This window comes from Schistocerca americana, chromosome 6 (genome assembly GCF_021461395.2).
Source record: "Schistocerca americana isolate TAMUIC-IGC-003095 chromosome 6, iqSchAmer2.1, whole genome shotgun sequence".
Lineage (NCBI taxonomy): Eukaryota > Metazoa > Arthropoda > Insecta > Orthoptera > Acrididae > Schistocerca > Schistocerca americana.
Window position 1 is genome coordinate 88,750,618 of NC_060124.1, and position 19,944 is coordinate 88,770,561.

At 44.3% G+C, this 19,944-nt stretch overlaps 1 protein-coding gene across 2 annotated transcripts in view; it reads right to left on the reverse strand.

Annotated features, from left to right (window-relative positions):
- The window catches only part of LOC124619771 (heterogeneous nuclear ribonucleoprotein A1, A2/B1 homolog), a 55,343-nt gene that overhangs the window by 20,362 nt on the left and 15,037 nt on the right, over positions 1-19,944 (reverse strand). For both annotated transcript variants that reach the window (XM_047146354.1, XM_047146353.1), the window contains exons 3-4: positions 17,246-17,577; positions 9,988-10,227 (exon numbers count right to left, since the gene is read on the reverse strand). In XM_047146354.1, the coding sequence (XP_047002310.1) occupies positions 9,988-10,227; positions 17,246-17,577 (572 nt within the window). The remainder of the gene's footprint in view (positions 1-9,987; positions 10,228-17,245; positions 17,578-19,944) is intronic.

Consider the following 19,944-nt stretch of genomic DNA (forward strand, 5'->3'; position numbering starts at 1 on the left):
ACAGACTCTAAAGGCTGTATTAGAACACTACTGGCTGGTATGATTAAAACTGCTGACACTGATAGCAGCGCGTAGGGTTGGGAATACAAGGGTGAACAGAAATTCTCATATCCCGCTTCAATGTTCGATGGCAGTTGAACTCCGTCAAATGTCAAGAAGAGAGTACAGGTTGGTACAGATTCCTTTTCAACCCTATTCATGACTATGTATGGCCGTAATGCCGTGATTTTAAATGTCCTCATTGGATAATCCATCAAGTGATCTTGTATAAACCACTGCGTGATGAGTTTAAAGTATGGTGCACTTCCACCCGGACAGGGAACGTGTGTAGCAGTGTAGTTTAAAGCAATTTATGTGCCTGGAGGGCACTGTGTTTTTAACAACAAGGTGCCATTTCATAACCGTGAACAAGGCTCTACAAGACCTGCAGTTGCGTCAACACCTTTATGAATAACGAAAGGGTTGACTGTGGACAAGTCTTTACCTTCGTCAGACTGAGAAACAACTAGGAACTTTGGCACTGACTGAAGAATTGTCCACGGCTGAGACTCATCTAGTTTTGTCTTGTGGGAAGTAGTAGAAGAAATCATTGTGAAAGTATCCCCATGATTACCAGCACCTCCGATGGCATTCTCCTTCCTAGTTGGGGGCCCTCTCTGAGGGCACTCCCGCCTTAGGTGATTGTCCACACCTCAGGTCACCCCTCCTGAGAAAGGGATAGAGGGATCAATCGGCATGTTCGCAAGGTACTAGCTCAGGTAATCACCCCTCCCTGAGCCTGGCCTTTACCAGGGGGTACGTAAGTGTTCTACTTTTTTTTTTGGTGGGGTTTAAGGGCACTCAACTACTGAGGTCATTAGCACCCAGTCACAGTTGTTAGAGCACATGGAATCTAGTAAAACTCAAGGGGAGGGGGGGACACCAGAAAGGCTTGACAAAGATGCAGATAAAATAAGTAAAAAAGTTAGATGTCTTCGGACAAGGCAGTCAAAGTTATAAAACACAGAACACGAGCAGCTGCTCGAGCGTCATCAGCTAAAATATCCGGTAAAGTAGATGGCAGGGACAGGACAACACGAGATTGACTAAAGCGGGGACACGACAATAAAACATGGCGCACTGTTAATGCCTGACCACAAGGGCACTGCGGGGCTGGGTCACTGGAGAGCAGGTAGCGGTGGCTAAACCGGCAATGCCCAATCCGCAACCGGATCAGAAGGACCTCTTCTCGCCGAGATGGTCGGGAGGAGGTTGTCCAAGCAGTTGGGAGCGGTTTTACTGCCCGGAGCTTGTTTCCTTGGAGGGATGACCAAGCATCCCACCACAACGACACAAGCCTCTTACAAATATCCCCACGAACGTCAGATGACGGGACACAATGGGAGGCTGGCCGAGGCAGGAGGACTGCAGCCTCATTCCCAGGCACTCCTACATGTCCGGGAACCCACAGAAAGCTGACAGGGGAACCATTATCAGCGAAAGAATGGAGGGACTGCTGTATCCGTTGAACCAAGGATGGACCGGATAGGGGGCTCCATGGCTCTGAAGAGCACTGAGTGAGTCAGAGCAGAGTACATACCATGAATGGCGGTGGCGGCGGGCATACTGAACGGCCTGATGGAGAGCAAAAAGCTCGGCTGTAAAGCTGGAACATTGGTCGAGGAGCCGGTATTTAAAGGTGGCGGCCCGACGACAAAGGCACAGCCGACACCATCGTCAGTTTTGGAGCCATCGGTGTAAATAAAGGTGTGACCGGCAAGTCAAGCACGAAGTTCGACAAACCGTGAGCAATACACTGCAGCCGGAGTACCCTCCTTCGGGAGTGAGCTGAGGTCGAGAAAAATATGAACCGGAGCCTGGAGCCAAGGTGGTGTCGGGCTCTCACCCTCTCTGAAGGTGGTAGGGAGGGCAAAATCCAATTGTCGAAGCAGGCATCGGAAGCGGACTTCGGAGGGCAGCAGCGCAGACACACACAACCCGTACGGACGGTCGAGAGAATCGGCGAAGAAGGACTGGTAAGAGGGGTGGTCGGGCATAGACAACAGCCGGCAGGCATACCGACACAGCAGTACGTCGCGCCGGTAGGTCAATGGTAATTCGGCAGCTTCAGCATAAAGACTCTCGACAGGACTAGTGTAGAAGGCTCCGGTCGCAAGACGTAACCCCCGATGGTGGATGGAGTGGAGATGGCGTAAGAGGGACGGGCGAGCAGACAAGTAGATGAAGCTCCCATAATCCAGCTTCGATCGGACTATGAACCGATACAAGCGAAGCAGGATACTGCGATCCGCTCCCCAAGATGAACCACTAAGAACTCTGAGGACATTAAGGGAACGTGTACAACGGGCCGCCAAATAAGAGACATGCGGAGACCAACAAAGTTTCCTGTCCAACGTGAGCCCTAGAAACTTAGTTGTTTCCATGAATGGGAGAACAACGGGACCGAGATGTAAGGATGGCGGAAGGAACGCTTTATATCGCCAAAAGTTGATACAAACCGTCTTCTCTTCAGAGAACCGGAAGCCATTTGCCACGCTCCATGAGTATAGGCTGTCTAGACAACGCTGAAGGCAGCGCTCCAGGAGGCATGTTCTCTGGGCACTGCAGTAGACCGCAAAGTCATCGACAAAGAGAGAGCCTGAGACATTAGGTGGAATGCAATCCATAATTGGATTGATCACGATGGCAAAAAGGGCTACGCTCAAGAGGGAGCCCTGAGGCACTCCGTTCTCCTGGAGGAAGACGTCGGACAATACGGAACCCACACGTACACTAAACTTTCGATCCGTTAAAAAGGAATCAATAAAAAGGGGCAGGCGACCGCGTAGGCCCCACCTGTGCATAGTGCGGAGGATACCTCCTCTCCAACAGGTATCATAAGCCTTCTCCAAATCGAAGAACATGGCTACCGTTTCGCACCTTCGCAAAAAGTTGTTCATGATGAATGTCGACAACGTCACAAGGTGGTCAACAGCGGAGCGGCGGCGACGAAAGCCGCATTGGACATTGGTAAGTAGCCGTCGAGATTCAAGAATCCAAACTAACCGAGCATGAACCATACGCTCCATCACCTTACAGACACAGCTTGTATGAGAAATGGGGCGGTAACTAGAAGGAAGGTGTCTATCCTTCCCAGGTTTGGGTATAGGAACAACAACGGCGTCACACCAACGCATGGGGACCTGACCTTCGGTCCAGACGCGATTGTAGGTACGAAGAAGGAAGCTTTTGCCCGCCGGAGAAAGCTGTGCCAGCATCTGGACGTGAATGGCATCTGGCCCCGGAGCAGAGGACCGGGACAGTGCAAGCGCACGTTCGAGTTCCCGCATAGTAAAGGGGGCATTATAAGTTTCCAGATTCAGCGAGTGGAAGGAAGGTCGCCGAGCCTCTTCTGCCTCTTTCCTGGGAAGGAAAGCAGGGTGGTAATGGGCGGAGCTTGAAACCCCCGCGAAAAAGCGGCCGAAGGCGTTGGCGACATCCACAGGATCAACAAGGACCTCATTACCTGAGGTCAGGCCAGGTACCGAGGAGTGGGCCTTAATGCCCGACAGCCGGCACAGGCCACCCCATACGACAGAAGAGGGAGTAAAACTATTAAAGGAGCTGGTGAAAGAGGCCCAACAAGCTTTTTTGCTGTCTTTGATGGCTCTACGGCATTGCGCTCGGAGTCGTTTGTGGTGCAGGAGACGAACGACACAGGGGAAATGGTCGCTCGAATAGGTGTCAGAAAGGACATACCACTAACCGACGGGCAAGAGTGGTAGAACAGATCGAGAGGTCCAAGTGGGAGTAGGTATGAGTAGAGTCCGAGAGGAAAGTCGGGGTGCCAGTATTGAGGCAGACAAGATTGAGATGGTTGAAGACATCCGCCAAGAGTGAGCCTCTTTGACAGGATGCAGGAGAGCCCCAAAGGGGATGATGGGCATTGAAGTCGCCAAACAATAAAAACGGCGGGGGAAGCTGAACAATCAGGTGCATCATGTCAGCCCGACTGACTGCGGATGACGATGGAGTGTAGATGGTACAAACTGAAAAAGTAAAAGCAGAAAGAGTAATACGGACAGCTATTGCTTGGAGTGGGGTGGTCAATGGGATGGGATGGTAATAGACATCGTCCCGAACGAGCAACATGACCCCATCATGAGCTGGGATACCGTCCACAGGGGTGAGGTCATACCGCTCCGAGGTATAGTGGGTAAAGGCAATACGGTCAGTCGGGCGCAACTTGGTTTCCTGGAGACCAAGGACGAGCGGACAGTGCAGGTGGAGGAGCAGTTGTAATTCCTCCCGATTAGATCGAATACCTCTTATGTTCCAATGTAACAAGGCCATCGCGAGTCAAAAAAGAGGGAACGAGACGGGGGAAGAGCTGGTCACCTCGACGGCCGCGGAGGGCCAGGTTTCGAGGGAACAACGCTACAACCGGCGGGAGGCAGATCCTGTTCCATCGAGTCGTCGCCAGCTGCGGCCGCTGTCCCTGGTTGTGTAGGAGGGGCAGCATCATTTGCCGACGAGATGCCAGCTGAGCACCTGGCAGCAGAGCGTCCCGGCGAAACTGAGGACGGCCGGGAGCAGCGACTCATGGATGAAGCGTCAGACGAAACGTACCGGGGTGGAGAGGGGGATAGAGACTTCGTCTTGGAGGCCTTCTTGGAAGTCCGAGGAGGCACAGGGATGGTGGGCTGGACCCGAAGAAGGTCCTCACGTGTGGGGTCCGTTTTGGAACACCGGACCTCGGAAGCTGGGGTCCGGAACGTTTTCCCGATGGACGCCTGAGAAAAGAGGATCGCTTCTCAGGCGTGGCGGGAGGGGGGGGGGGGGGGGGGGGAGGAGGAGGTGACCCCTGGGGCAGAGGGGGCGGGGGCCACGGGGGAGGAGGATTTGGAAGGGGGGGATTTGGGAGGCGGAGGCATAGACCCTGGATGGGGGGACGAGGTGGAGGGGGGACAGGATAGGGGTGAGGATACTGCGGAAGGAGTGGACACAACTGAGGCAAACGAAGTGGTCAACGGCACGGGATGGAGGCGGTCATACTTCTTCCTGGCCTCAGAATAAGAGAGACGATCCAAAGTTTTGAGTTCTTGTATCTTCTTCTCCTTCTGATACGCGGGGCAGTCTAAGGATCTAGGCGAGTGGATGCCGGGACAATTAACGCACCGAGGTGGTGGGGTGCATGTACGTTCCTCACGAAGAGGACATCCACAATTGCCACAAAGGGGCTCAGCCTCACACCATGACGACATGTGCCCAAAGTGCAAACACCGAAAACAGTGCATAGGAGGAGGGACGTAAGGTCGCATGTGGCACCGGTAGCACATCACCTTTACCTTCTCCAGGAGAACGTCTCCCTCGAAGGCGAGGATAAAGGCCCCGGTATCGATGCGATGGTCTTTGGGGCTGCGCTGGACTCGCCAGACGAAATACACGCCTCGGCGCTCCAGGTTGGCCCTGAGCTCCTCATCAGATTGCAACAGGAGGTCCCGATGAAAAATAACCCCCAGCGTCCTATTTAGTGCCAGATGCGGGACAATGGACACTGGGATGTCCCCTAGGCGGTCGCACGCCTGGAGCGCCGCCGACTGTGTGGCAGAGGTGGTCTTTATAACAACAGACCCCGAACGCATCTTACTGAGAGCCTCGATTTCCCGGAAGATGTCCTCAATGTGCTGAACAAAGAATATGGGCTTGGAGGTGGCGAACGTCCCCCCCATCGGTTCGAGAACAGACCAAATAGCGGGGGAAGTACTTCGCCCAAGCCGGCGGGCCTGTCCCTCCTCCCAGGGAGTGGCCAAGGGGGAAAGGGCAGGAGAACCAGAACCAGAGACAGAGACAGTACCTTTCCTTTCGAAAGACTCTGCCGCAGAGTGACCTGATATGTGTTGACGTTTCATCTCCGAAACATCCATCCCGATACCATCCACTCCGACCAGGGGCTCTCCCCACGGGCGCCACCCAGCCTCAGCAAGGGCCACCTGGCAGGATGACCGTTGCCGGGAGTCCTGATGCCCCAAGGAGACTGGCATCTACTCCTTGGCCGACGTGGGGAGGGTGCAGCTCAGGTATCGGCAGTACGACCCCTGTGTTGTCAGGGGGCTACAACCTAGAGGGTACATGACGACCCCACCACAACGGGCTGGCTACCGTGCTGGATTTCTGGTGCCATGGGAAGTCCATCATGATCGTAGGTGCAGATGGGGACGCACTATGGGCGTAACTTGTACAACCCATCAGGCGTTTAGGCCCAATTTGAGGAATAGTGGGTATGGTTACAACGCCAGTACAATGCTGAGTGCCAAGGTCTTAGTGCACTGAGGACCAGTGGTACACCACGTAAGGCGTCCTTCCCCAAAAGGCTCGTACTTCTGCAGAATTTTGAAAAATGGAGGTCAAACCCCAAGGGGGGCCATCACATGGAAGGCCGAAACGGTTGAAACTCCTTTTAGTCGCCTCTTACGACAGGCAGGAATACCTCGGGCCTATTCATACCCCGGACCCACAGGGGGTAAGTGTTCTACTTGTCTACCCTGGGCGGGGATTTACGCGTTATCCCATCACCAGCTATGTGTGGGAGGGTGGAGGGTTGGCCTCCAGACATGCACAGGAAAGAGAGAAATGGAGGAACAAAGAAAAGGAAAGAAGAGAAGAATTCTCAATCACCACAGCAGAGAAGGAAAAGTTAAGGACAAAGGAAAAGTTAAGGACAAAGGAAAAGTTAAGGACAAAGGAAAAGTTAAGGACAAAGGAAAAGTTAAGGACAAAGGAAAAGTTAAGGACAAAGGAAAAGTTAAGGACAAAGGAAAAGTTAAGGACAAAGGAAAAGTTAAGGACAAAGGAAAAGTTAAGGACAAAGGAAAAGTTAAGGACAAAGGAAAAGTTAAGGACAAAGGAAAAGTTAAGGACAAAGGAAAAGTTAAGGACAAAGGAAAAGTTAAGGACAAAGGAAAAGTTAAGGACAAAGGAAAAGTTAAGGACAAAGGAAAAGTTAAGGACAAAGGAAAAGTTAAGGACAAAGGAAAAGTTAAGGACAAAGGAAAAGTTAAGGACAAAGGAAAAGTTAAGGACAAAGGAAAAGTTAAGGACAAAGGAAAAGTTAAGGACAAAGGAAAAGTTAAGGACAAAGGAAAAGTTAAGGACAAAGGAAAAGTTAAGGACAAAGGAAAAGTTAAGGACAAAGGAAAAGTTAAGGACAAAGGAAAAGTTAAGGACAAAGGAAAAGTTAAGGACAAAGGAAAAGTTAAGGACAAAGGAAAAGTTAAGGACAAAGGAAAAGTTAAGGACAAAGGAAAAGTTAAGGACAAAGGAAAAGTTAAGGACAAAGGAAAAGTTAAGGACAAAGGAAAAGTTAAGGACAAAGGAAAAGTTAAGGACAAAGGAAAAGTTAAGGACAAAGGAAAAGTTAAGGACAAAGGAAAAGTTAAGGACAAAGGAAAAGTTAAGGACAAAGGAAAAGTTAAGGACAAAGGAAAAGTTAAGGACAAAGGAAAAGTTAAGGACAAAGGAAAAGTTAAGGACAAAGGAAAAGTTAAGGACAAAGGAAAAGTTAAGGACAAAGGAAAAGTTAAGGACAAAGGAAAAGTTAAGGACAAAGGAAAAGTTAAGGACAAAGGAAAAGTTAAGGACAAAGGAAAAGTTAAGGACAAAGGAAAAGTTAAGGACAAAGGAAAAGTTAAGGACAAAGGAAAAGTTAAGGACAAAGGAAAAGTTAAGGACAAAGGAAAAGTTAAGGACAAAGGAAAAGTTAAGGACAAAGGAAAAGTTAAGGACAAAGGAAAAGTTAAGGACAAAGGAAAAGTTAAGGACAAAGGAAAAGTTAAGGACAAAGGAAAAGTTAAGGACAAAGGAAAAGTTAAGGACAAAGGAAAAGTTAAGGACAAAGGAAAAGTTAAGGACAAAGGAAAAGTTAAGGACAAAGGAAAAGTTAAGGACAAAGGAAAAGTTAAGGACAAAGGAAAAGTTAAGGACAAAGGAAAAGTTAAGGACAAAGGAAAAGTTAAGGACAAAGGAAAAGTTAAGGACAAAGGAAAAGTTAAGGACAAAGGAAAAGTTAAGGACAAAGGAAAAGTTAAGGACAAAGGAAAAGTTAAGGACAAAGGAAAAGTTAAGGACAAAGGAAAAGTTAAGGACAAAGGAAAAGTTAAGGACAAAGGAAAAGTTAAGGACAAAGGAAAAGTTAAGGACAAAGGAAAAGTTAAGGACAAAGGAAAAGTTAAGGACAAAGGAAAAGTTAAGGACAAAGGAAAAGTTAAGGACAAAGGAAAAGTTAAGGACAAAGGAAAAGTTAAGGACAAAGGAAAAGTTAAGGACAAAGGAAAAGTTAAGGACAAAGGAAAAGTTAAGGACAAAGGAAAAGTTAAGGACAAAGGAAAAGTTAAGGACAAAGGAAAAGTTAAGGACAAAGGAAAAGTTAAGGACAAAGGAAAAGTTAAGGACAAAGGAAAAGTTAAGGACAAAGGAAAAGTTAAGGACAAAGGAAAAGTTAAGGACAAAGGAAAAGTTAAGGACAAAGGAAAAGTTAAGGACAAAGGAAAAGTTAAGGACAAAGGAAAAGTTAAGGACAAAGGAAAAGTTAAGGACAAAGGAAAAGTTAAGGACAAAGGAAAAGTTAAGGACAAAGGAAAAGTTAAGGACAAAGGAAAAGTTAAGGACAAAGGAAAAGTTAAGGACAAAGGAAAAGTTAAGGACAAAGGAAAAGTTAAGGACAAAGGAAAAGTTAAGGACAAAGGAAAAGTTAAGGACAAAGGAAAAGTTAAGGACAAAGGAAAAGTTAAGGACAAAGGAAAAGTTAAGGACAAAGGAAAAGTTAAGGACAAAGGAAAAGATAAGGACAAAGGAAAAGTTAAGGACAAAGGAAAAGATAAGGACAAAGGAAAAGATAAGGACAAAGGAAAAGATAAGGACAAAGGAAAAGATAAGGACAAAGGAAAAGATAAGGACAAAGGAAAAGATAAGGACAAAGGAAAAGATAAGGACAAAGGAAAAGATAAGGACAAAGGAAAAGATAAGGACAAAGGAAAAGATAAGGACAAAGGAAAAGATAAGGACAAAGGAAAAGATAAGGACAAAGGAAAAGATAAGGACAAAGGAAAAGATAAGGACAAAGGAAAAGATAAGAACAAAGGAAAAGATAAGAACAAAGGAAAAGATAAGAACAAAGGAAAAGATAAGAACAAAGGAAAAGATAAGAACAAAGGAAAAGATAAGAACAAAGGAAAAGATAAGAACAAAGGAAAAGATAAGAACAAAGGAAAAGATAAGAACAAAGGAAAAGATAAGAACAAAGGAAAAGATAAGAACAAAGGAAAAGATAAGAACAAAGGAAGGACAGAGACTTTCCATTAGAGAGATAAAAGAAAAGAAACCGGATCATACATTCACAAGCATCCGTCTCCGGACCTAGGAGCAAAACATACTCCCAAAGAGAGGGAAAAGGGGAAGGGGAAAGGAAGGGGCAGGAGGTGTGGGGAAGCATTGGGGACAGGGATGGATGTGGAAAGGGAAGGTATGCAACCCGGAAAGGAAAGAGCTGCAATAGCTCGTGCCCCGTGCTCGACACACACGTATCCGCAAAAGAGTTGTGGACTCCCTGGGAAGGCACAGTGGAGAGTTAATACCCAACAGTAAGGCGTCCTTCCCAAACAGCCCACACTTTCGTAAAATTTGGAAACTGGAGGTCAAACCCAAAGTGGGAACCACAATTTAAAAAGCCAAGAAAGGTGTGAGAAAAAGTGTTAAAAAAGCAAACAGAGCGAAAATCTTTGAATACAATCTGTTTCCAGGTGAGGCTTTTGAATGACACCTAACTAAATCAAATGAAAAAACACAACCTCTAATAGCCCCATGAAACTATTTTTCATTCTATTATAGTGCATTCGCACATGTGGCATCATCATAAATAGAAGAGTACACAAGTGAGGTATGGAAATAATGTTATCTACCACTAAATATTACAGAACATAGAACAAAACATTATTATATTACTGCACTTACCTCTCCAACCATCATCCATGCCTCTGCCACCATCAAATCCTCCTCCAAAACCAGGGCCATTGCCCCAGTCTCCTCTGCCACCACGGGCACCCCAACTACTTCCACCACCCATTCCTCCTCCTCCTCGGGGTCCGTCCATTCCACGCCCCCCAGGTCCTCCACGGCTCAATCCTACATCACCCTTTGGCAATGCTTTTTTCACATCTATGTGTTTTCCATTAATCTGGTGATTTCTTGAAACTGAAAAACCGTAAGATTAACAGAAATTTAGAGTGACTATTGTGTAAAATGTGCAGCGTGTTATTTAATGGCAAATGGTCTGTTCCAAGAGGCAACATTTGGAGGACAGAAGAGGGAGAGGGAGGGGGAGGGGGAGGGGGGGAGGGGAGAGAGAGAGAGAGAGAGAGAGAGAGAGAGAGAGAGAGAGAGAGAGAGAGAGAGAGGGGGGGGGGCGCACTGGCTGTGAGTACACATACACAGACACTTTCCAAACATTGGTGAGCCTGTTTTTTTCATGCTTAACAGAATTTGTAATCTACAATTTGATATTTCCAACACCATTATAATATATAAAAGATTAGTTTGTAAGTTTATTGGATTTGTTCATTGACTTCACATATGTTCAGAACTTCCTAGTATTTTCTTATAGATGTTCACCCAAAGAACCGATTGGAAATTATTGCCCTTTTTGAAGACACACTAATTTTTTCTCACTATTAGTTTTCTTGTCCCCCCCATGAACCATGGACCTTGCCGTTGGTGGGGAGGCTTGCGTGCCTCAGCGATACAGATAGCCGTACCGTAGGTGCAACCACAACGGAGGGGTATCTGTTGAGAGGCCAGACAAACGTGTGGTTCCTGAAGAGGGGCAGCAGCCTTTTCAGTAGTTGCAAGGGCAACAGTCTGGATGATTGACTGATCTGGCCTTGTAACAATAACCAAAACGGCCTTGCTGTGCTGGTACTGCGAACGGCTGAAAGCAAGGGGAAACTACAGCCGTAATTTTTCCCGAGGGCATGCAGCTTTACTGTATGATTACATGATGATGGCGTCCTCTTGGGTAAAATATTCCGGAGGTAAAATAGTCCCCCATTCGGATCTCCGGGCGGGGACTACTCAAGAGGATGTCGTTATCAGGAGAAAGAAAACTGGTGTTCTACGGATCGGAGCGTGGAATGTCAGATCCCTTAATCGGGCAGGTAGGTTAGAAAATTTAAAAAGGGAAATGGATAGGTTGAAGTTAGATATAGTGGGAATTAGTGAAGTTCGGTGGCAGGAGGAACAAGACTTCTGGTCAGGTGACTACAGGGTTATAAACACAAAATCAAATAGGGGGAATGCAGGAGTAGGTTTAATAATGAATAGGAAAATAGGAATGCGGGTAAGCTACTACAAACAGCATAGTGAACGCATTATTGTGGCCAAGATAGATACGAAGCCCACACCTACTACAGTAGTACAAGTTTATATGCCAACTAGCTCTGCAGATGACGAAGAAATTGAAGAAATGTATGATGAAATAAAAGAAATTATTCAGATTGTGAAGGGAGACGAAAATTTAATAGTCATGGGTGACTGGAATTCGAGTGTAGGAAAAGGGAGAGAAGGAAACATAGTAGGTGAATATGGATTGGGGGACAGAAATGAAAGAGGAAGCCGCCTGGTAGAATTTTGCACAGAGCACAACATAATCATAACTAACACTTGGTTTAAGAATCATGAAAGAAGGTTGTATACATGGAAGAACCCTGGAGATACTAAAAGGTATCAGATAGATTATATAATGGTAAGACAGAGATTTAGGAACCAGGTTTTAAATTGTAAGACATTTCCAGGGGCAGATGTGGACTCTGACCACAATCTATTGGTTATGACCTGTAGATTAAAACTGAAGAAACTGCAAAAAGGTGGGAATTTAAGGAGATGGGACCTGGATAAACTAAAAGAACCAGAGGTTGTACAGAGATTCAGGGAGAGCATAAGGGAGCAATTGACAGGAATGGGGGAAATAAATACAGTAGAAGAAGAATGGGTAGCTTTGAGGGATGAAGTAGTGAAGGCAGCAGAGGATCAAGTAGGTAAAAAGACGAGGGCTAGTAGAAATCCTTGGGTAACAGAAGAAATATTGAATTTAATTGATGAAAGGAGAAAATATAAAAATGCAGTAAGTGAAACAGGCAAAAAGGAATACAAACGTCTCAAAAATGAGATCGACAGGAAGTGCAAAATGGCTAAGCAGGGATGGCTAGAGGACAAATGTAAGGATGTAGAGGCCTATCTCACTAGGGGTAAGATAGATACCGCCTACAGGAAAATTAAAGAGACCTTTGGAGATAAGAGAACGACTTGTATGAATATCAAGAGCTCAGATGGAAACCCAGTGCTAAGCAAAGAAGGGAAAGCAGAAAGGTGGAAGGAGTATATAGAGGGTCTATACAAGGGCGATGTACTTGAGGACAATATTATGGAAATGGAAGAGGATGTAGATGAAGATGAAATGGGAGATACGATACTGCGTGAAGAGTTTGACAGAGCACTGAAAGACCTGAGTCGAAACAAGGCCCCCGGAGTAGACAATATTCCATTGGAACTACTGACGGCCGTGGGAGAGCCAGTCCTGACAAAACTCTACCATCTGGTGAGCAAGATGTATGAAACAGGCGAAATACCCTCAGACTTCAAGAAGAATATAATAATTCCAATCCCAAAGAAGGCTGGTGTTGACAGATGTGAAAATTACCGAACTATCAGCTTAATAAGTCACAGCTGCAAAATACTAACACGAATTCTTTACAGACGAATGGAAAAACTAGTAGAAGCCAACCTCGGGGAAGATCAGTTTGGATTCCGTAGAAACACTGGAACACGTGAGGCAATACTGACCTTACGACTTATCTTAGAAGAAAGATTAAGGAAAGGCAAACCTACGTTTCTAGCATTTGTAGACTTAGAGAAAGCTTTTGACAATGTTGACTGGAATACTCTCTTTCAAATTCTAAACGTGGCAGGGGTAAAATACAGGGAGCGAAAGGCTATTTACAATTTGTACAGAAACCAGATGGCAGTTATAAGAGTCGAGGGACATGAAAGGGAAGCAGTGGTTGGGAAGGGAGTAAGACAGGGTTGTAGCCTCTCCCCGATGTTGTTCAATCTGTATATTGAGCAAGCAGTAAAGGAAACAAAAGAAAAATTCGGAGTAGGTATTAAAATTCATGGAGAAGAAATAAAAACTTTGAGGTTCGCCGATGACATTGTAATTCTGTCAGAGACAGCAAAGGACTTGGAAGAGCAGTTGAATGGAATGGACAGTGTCTTGAAAGGAGGATATAAGATGAACATCAATAAAAGCGAAACAAGGATAATGGAATGTAGTCTAATTAAGTCGGGTGATGCTGAGGGAATTAGATTAGGAAATGAGGCACTTAAAGTAGTAAAGGAGTTTTGCTATTTGGGGAGCAAAATAACTGATGATGGTCGAAGTAGAGAGGATATAAAATGTAGACTGGCAATGGCAAGGAAAGCGTTTCTGAAGAAGAGAAATTTGTTAACATCCAGTATTGATTTAAGTGTCAGGAAGTCATTTCTGAAAGTATTCGTATGGAGTGTAGCCATGTATGGAAGTGAAACATGGACGATAACTAGTATGGACAAGAAGAGAATAGAAGCTTTCGAAATGTGGTGCTACAGAAGAATGCTGAAGATTAGATGGGTAGATCATGTAACTAATGAGGAAGTATTGAATAGGATTGGGGAGAAGAGAAGTTTGTGGCACAACTTGACCAGAAGAAGGGATCGGTTGGTAGGGCATGTTCTGAGGCATCAAGGGATCACCAATTTAGTATTGGAGGGCAGCGTGGAGGGTAAAAATCGTAGAGGGAGACCACGAGATGAATACACTAAGCAGATTCAGAAGGATGTAGGTTGCAGTAGGTACTGGGAGATGAAAACGCTTGCACAGGATAGAGTAGCATGGAGAGCTGCATCAAACCAGTCTCAGGACTGAAGACCACAACAACAGTTTTCTTGTACTCTTCATCATGAGTATAGCAACCTCAGTTTCCACAATATTCTGATAGTGCCATTAAGTCCTTTTGAGAGTATATGTCTACACTCATTTATTGCGTAATTAATGAAATATGCTGCAAGTCATTTGAGTTTCCTTTATGGCAGCTTGTTTCTACTTTACTGAGTATTTTTAATGGTATAATGCAATCTTTTTGGGAAAGTCTCACACAGACAAAAAGTAAAAAACAGTATTTTCATGATTAAGTATGTAGTGCCTCAAGAATTTCAGTGTAAATTCTAGAGACACTCAGCTTTCCACCGTCTCTGACACCTGATATTTTAAGTACAAGAGAGAGAGTGGGGATGGGTCTACCTTACCTCACTGCCAGTCTCTCTCTCTCTCTCTCTCTCTCTCTCTCTCTCTCTCTCTCTCTCTCTCTCGTGTGTGTGTGTGTGTGTGTGTGTGTGTGTGTGTGTGTGTGTGTGTGTGTGTGGAAGGGAGCAGCAGGGGCGGTGCACGCATGCAGGATGGACGTGTATTGGGAGAATACGGCATACAAAGAGCAAGCACGCTCTATTCTTTGATGGTGTAACATTATAATTGTATCTGTTAGTTTCTAATGGTCCAAAACGTGGTCGACTCTAGAGAGTTGAACGCTTGCGTGAAATTTGTTAAGTTTTTTTATTGTGGAGCTGAAAATATAACAGTTGAACAAAAGTATCCTGAGAGCACAGAATCAGTCTATTTTGAAATTCCCTTAACCAGCTAAAGTCTTTGGAGAAGAATGTGTGTTTCCAGGTGAAGATCGACGCAGCCGTCTGACCCGAGAAGAAGATAGGCTGCACGCAATATGTGAGTCAACTGCAAGAGACGGGCGAGTCTTGCACCCCAGTACCACACTGTCTCTTGTTATCTGAAGACCATTAGAAGTATTAAAATTTCTAAAATTAAATGGTCAAAAATTTCCCCAAAATTCTTAAGGATGTTTTTCAAAATTACTAAAAAGTTAGGTGTATCTGTGTGTGTGTGTGTGTGTGTGTGTGTGTGTGTGTGTGTGTGTGTGTGTGTGCGCGCACGCACTTTGGAAGGGGGAGGGGGGGGGGGGAAGAGGTGGTGGTAATAATAAAGACTACCTTGGGAAACACTTTTGTATGAATAATCTGGCAGGACAGTAATGACTTAGTTGTCCTGATGACCAATAGATGTCTGAGTAGCTTTGTGGATGAGATTCATAATCTAATTGACCAATCCCTGAATACTACATTCAAATATACCCAGTTAACTGAACATACAGTTCATTTGGCAGATTTCTTACGGGCACTGCTTACTTCTTCAGGTGTAGACAGATTAAGACTGTGTAACATGTTTCACTGTAAGTTTGTGTGTGCAAGACTTCGTTAACATGCAGCAGTAATAGGTAGCTTGCCCGCCAGTTTTCATATTGTGTAAAGTGTGAAGTTAAGATATTTGATGACAAATTGTCTGTTTCAAGAGAGAATATTTGGAGGAAATTGGTGCCTTTACCAATTTTGATGTCAAGCAATGCAGACACACATGCTAATGAGCAAAGGAAAAGGATGAAATTGTAGTCAATAACTTGGGTGTGAAGTGGAGACCTGCAAGGAGGAGTATGATGTACACTTAATTGAGAGTTAATATAAGCATTTAATTGAAACATTTCTCCAATTCAAACTGTCATGTTAACAAGAACCATGTTCTATTATTCAACTTTCGTATCTTAGTAGCCTAGCCACCTGCATCTGCCTGCAGGTGAGCTGACAGAACCCACACCCCATGGAGCAGAGTTCAAACCTCCTGCAATTGACAATTTTCCAGTGTAAGTAAGAACAGTGGCCATGTTGACCTATCAGTGATTAACTGCGGCTCTGATCTGGTTTGGAAGGTTTAAAATGACAACGAGATTCGCAACAGCTTAAGCAAAGGAACAGGAGCTAGTAGACCGCATAGTGTATCATGCACTGCCGATTCTAGAGCCCATCTAAAAATCATCATTAGAAAGCTACGTTATGTCAGTTCTTGACCGGTATTGCCACTACCTTTAGTTCTCTCACAATAGAGATAGTCTCTCAGCCAAGTAACATAGCGAAATAAATTTTTAAAGCTTGGTTTATATAGGCACAATGATTGTCCCTGTTTTAGATGTTCTATATCGACTTCAGTCCTTGACCTATTTGTTCTGCAATACTATGAGAAGTATTTTAAAAATTTTATGTTTCTACTGCAAGCACACTTTTCCAGGTCATTTACAAGACTGAGTTCCTTCAATAGGTTTTAAATCTAAGTAAAATTAATTTCAAACACACAATTTTGGCTGCTCATCAGATGATGCATTACGTGATTATCTACAATTCACAAGTCAGATTCCAAGATCTCTAACAATATTAGAGAAGGAAAGTTGCTACTTACCATATAGCAGAGAGCCTATCGGTACAACAAAGATCCTAATAATGTGTGGTTTCAGTTGCCTGAGACTGCAGTCTTGTGAGTAAATTGCATGCATGTGCATGTGTTCTTGACAAAGACCTTAATGGCTGAAAGCTATAATTGTGAGAATCTTTTTGTTGTGCCTATCTGCGACTCAGCATCTCCGCTATGTATGGAGTAGCAACTTTCCTTCCCTAATATAGTTACATTCCATCCTGGATTTTTCATTGTTTGATTCCAAGATATCTAGAGCATTTAATGCCTTCATCAGTTAATTTGCATTGTTTTCAGATAGTTGCCCCAACAGCAGCCTTTTCCAAAGAAAAACTGGAAACAATCTCATATGCAAAAAAGGCTAACGAATCAGGCTGAGCCAGCATAATATAAATGAGTTGCAGCAGGTGTCCATAAGGTTGTCCACTAACCAGTCATTCACTTTAGGTTTTCCATTATTATTTTTAAGGTGTGCACTATTCACAGGAACCAGATTGTTTGAAAGGTTTGCACTGTCCACTTGAACCAGCTAACTGAACGAAGATCCATTTCCATGTGAAAATGTTCTACCAACCAGGCCTCTGCAAAGAGGCATTTCATCAAAAGCAGTCCAGGCAGACATCACAGTAATTATACAGATACCTTTCACAGAAAATTGTATACTCCAAGAACCATTTCAAAAAGTTAGCTGCTGATACCTACAAATACAATTCTTAGTTTTCAGCACAGTTTACCACAAATTGCGCGAGTAATAAAAATCTGGTTGCTGCAACTATTCTAATTACAATCCAAAATGAATAAAAAAGTACTTACGACATATTTTGTCAACTGGATCATAATCATCAAACTCTACAAAACCGAAGCCCCTCTTTTTCCTTGTTTCTTTATCAAGAACAATTGCACATGACACAATAGTCCCAAACTGTTGGAAATATTCACGAAGGTCATCTTCTTCCACCTCTTCTTTGAGGCCACCAACAAATAACTTTTTCACTGTAGCACCAGCTTCTGGCCTGCCAATTTCTGTGCGAGGAACTGCACGTTTTGGTTCCACCTCACGCCCGTCCACTTTATGAGGCCGTGCAGCTTGTGCATCATCCACCATGTGTGCCCTTGAATATGTGATGAAACCAAAGCCACGGGACCTACAGGCAACAATATAAATATTGCATCTCCCAAATTCAAAGTAAGAAATTGAAAATGATAATCGAGCCTACAGGAATAAACTACAGGTTTAAGCTAAATAGGTTTGCTACTATAAGACCAATATGTTTGAAGAACATCACTAAATGAAACACCAACCATTATATCTTTGCCTTATCTTGAATTTTCAAATCAACTTAAAAAACACACACACACACACACACACACACACACACACACACAGAGGGGGGACAGAGGGACAGAGGGGGGACTGTAATCTGTGCCTTGACAACAAAATTAAAGAGTTGACAATAATTACATATTATAAATATCAAAGAGTGAACCTCCCACGAGCAGTTCAATAGTTTTGGGAAAACTCGGAGGTAATAAACTGAGGAGATAATGAAGGAATATAAAAACAAAAGCAAAAATAAAGGTATAGATGACAAACAGACATAGCAGAAGACCTCTGCCCTCATTTTGGACCAGTTGTACATAAGGAAAAACTGATGTACACAAACCAAGTTTGGCATGCTATATATTCTGTACAGACAGAATACTGTTACCCAGCCTAATTGCTCACTTTCTCTATTAGTCCCACTTTACATCCCCATCATTTCTGCTACTACTCAAATACATGTACACAATGAACACTATTTTGCTTATTTGTTTATGTAAAAGCTCTTCCCTTCCTCCGTTACCAATACCAAACAGAGTAACAGTCTTATAGCAGAGGAGTTCAGCAGCAGCTTATCGTCTGTACACAGGTTGTATACATTGTTAGTTTAGTGGTATTCTTACAGGCTGAGCAGAAGTGAAGAGTGATTGTTTATCTGTTTTTAGCAGTGCTATTTATTTTGTTGTAAGAGTTTGCATATTTGTTAACTAAGTGAGTTATGTAATTATGTAGTGTAATTTTCAGCTGCATTACTTGATATCAGCAGGCAGTGAACTACTGTCAGTGACAATGACGTCAGTAGTTCCTAGTAGCTTGGGTTCGCATTTTTTTGTTTTTGTTTTTCCAAACAAGTTTGGTAGTGTAAATCCATTTCTAAAAGACAACAGGGTTCATTATCTAATTGTTAACTATTTTTTCATTTGAATTTTGGTAGTAGATTGAATAGGAAGTGTGCATGCTGTGTGCCAACTCGGGAGTAGCTAGCTGCAGTTCGCAATCCAATGAAAATAATTTCAGCCGTGGTCAGCCATTTGCAGGTTGCTGCTTCAGCATGTTGTGACAGCAGAAAAGCTGACATGGCACATCTCAAGTATCAATTGTTTCACCCACAGTCTCTACTGCAAAGACACCTAATAGCTAACCCAATTTGGGGGGGGGGGGGGGGGGGGTATTTGGGGACCAGCTGCCTGGCCTTGCCAGTTCACTCTGTTAGTGGGCCAAGTGGCCACTACCCCAACAGGGTCGAAGCAGCCACATGGGGACAGGGTTTGCTAGTTACAGAAATAGCATCCAGGGCTGGAAAGAACTCTTAGGCTGGGTGAAGGCCACATCAGAGATATGGAGAAACCCATACTTGCAACTATCCAGGGTGCAGGCCACAGTCATCTGCAAGTCATGGCTAATCTTGGCACCAATGACGTGTTGGATCTGAGCCTACCTGCAGTTCTTCAAGAGTGATGGCCGAAGTGAAAGCTGCTGGCCTCACTCACTTGGTGAAAGATTATAGTTTGCAGTATGGTGTCCAGAACTGATCAGGATTTGGCTTGAAGCCTACTGGAGGGTCCAACCAGAAGCTCCACAGATTCTATGACCTCCAAGGTTGCAGATCTCTGGCCCTGCATTATGGTGTGGAGAATTTTAGGACTGTCAATAGATTTGGGGTGCTGTACACAAAAGAAGAAGTTACTTGGTAGCAGAGTACTTGTGGAGTGCACATTTTTTTTAGCATAGGTTGTAGTTTGATGTCTTCCGATGAACACTCTCCAGTCGATATGCACAGAGCAAAATCAGACTGCACACAAAGTAAAGGAATTTCAAACATCAAAATTTTAACAGTAAATTGCTGAAGCTTTTTTAACAACATCCATAAATTTACTGCCCTCCAGGAAAGCTGTCACTCAAACTGTACTCTGAAGAGAGCTGGACGAAACCCACGTAGAAAGCTCCAAAGTATTTAATGAGGTATGGCATTTATACCAAAAAGGCAGTTTATATACCGTGGAAGTAGTGGTAGTAGTATCCACTGCACTTTATGAAAATATTTGTCTGTCGACATGACATTACGTGTGACCACAAATTTAGCTGGGTATTTTAACAACAGATTATGACCATGATATGCAACTTTGATTTTATGTTTCAGGTAACAACCAGGATTTTACAGCAGTGGGTTTTGGCAGCTGCACGCCAATTT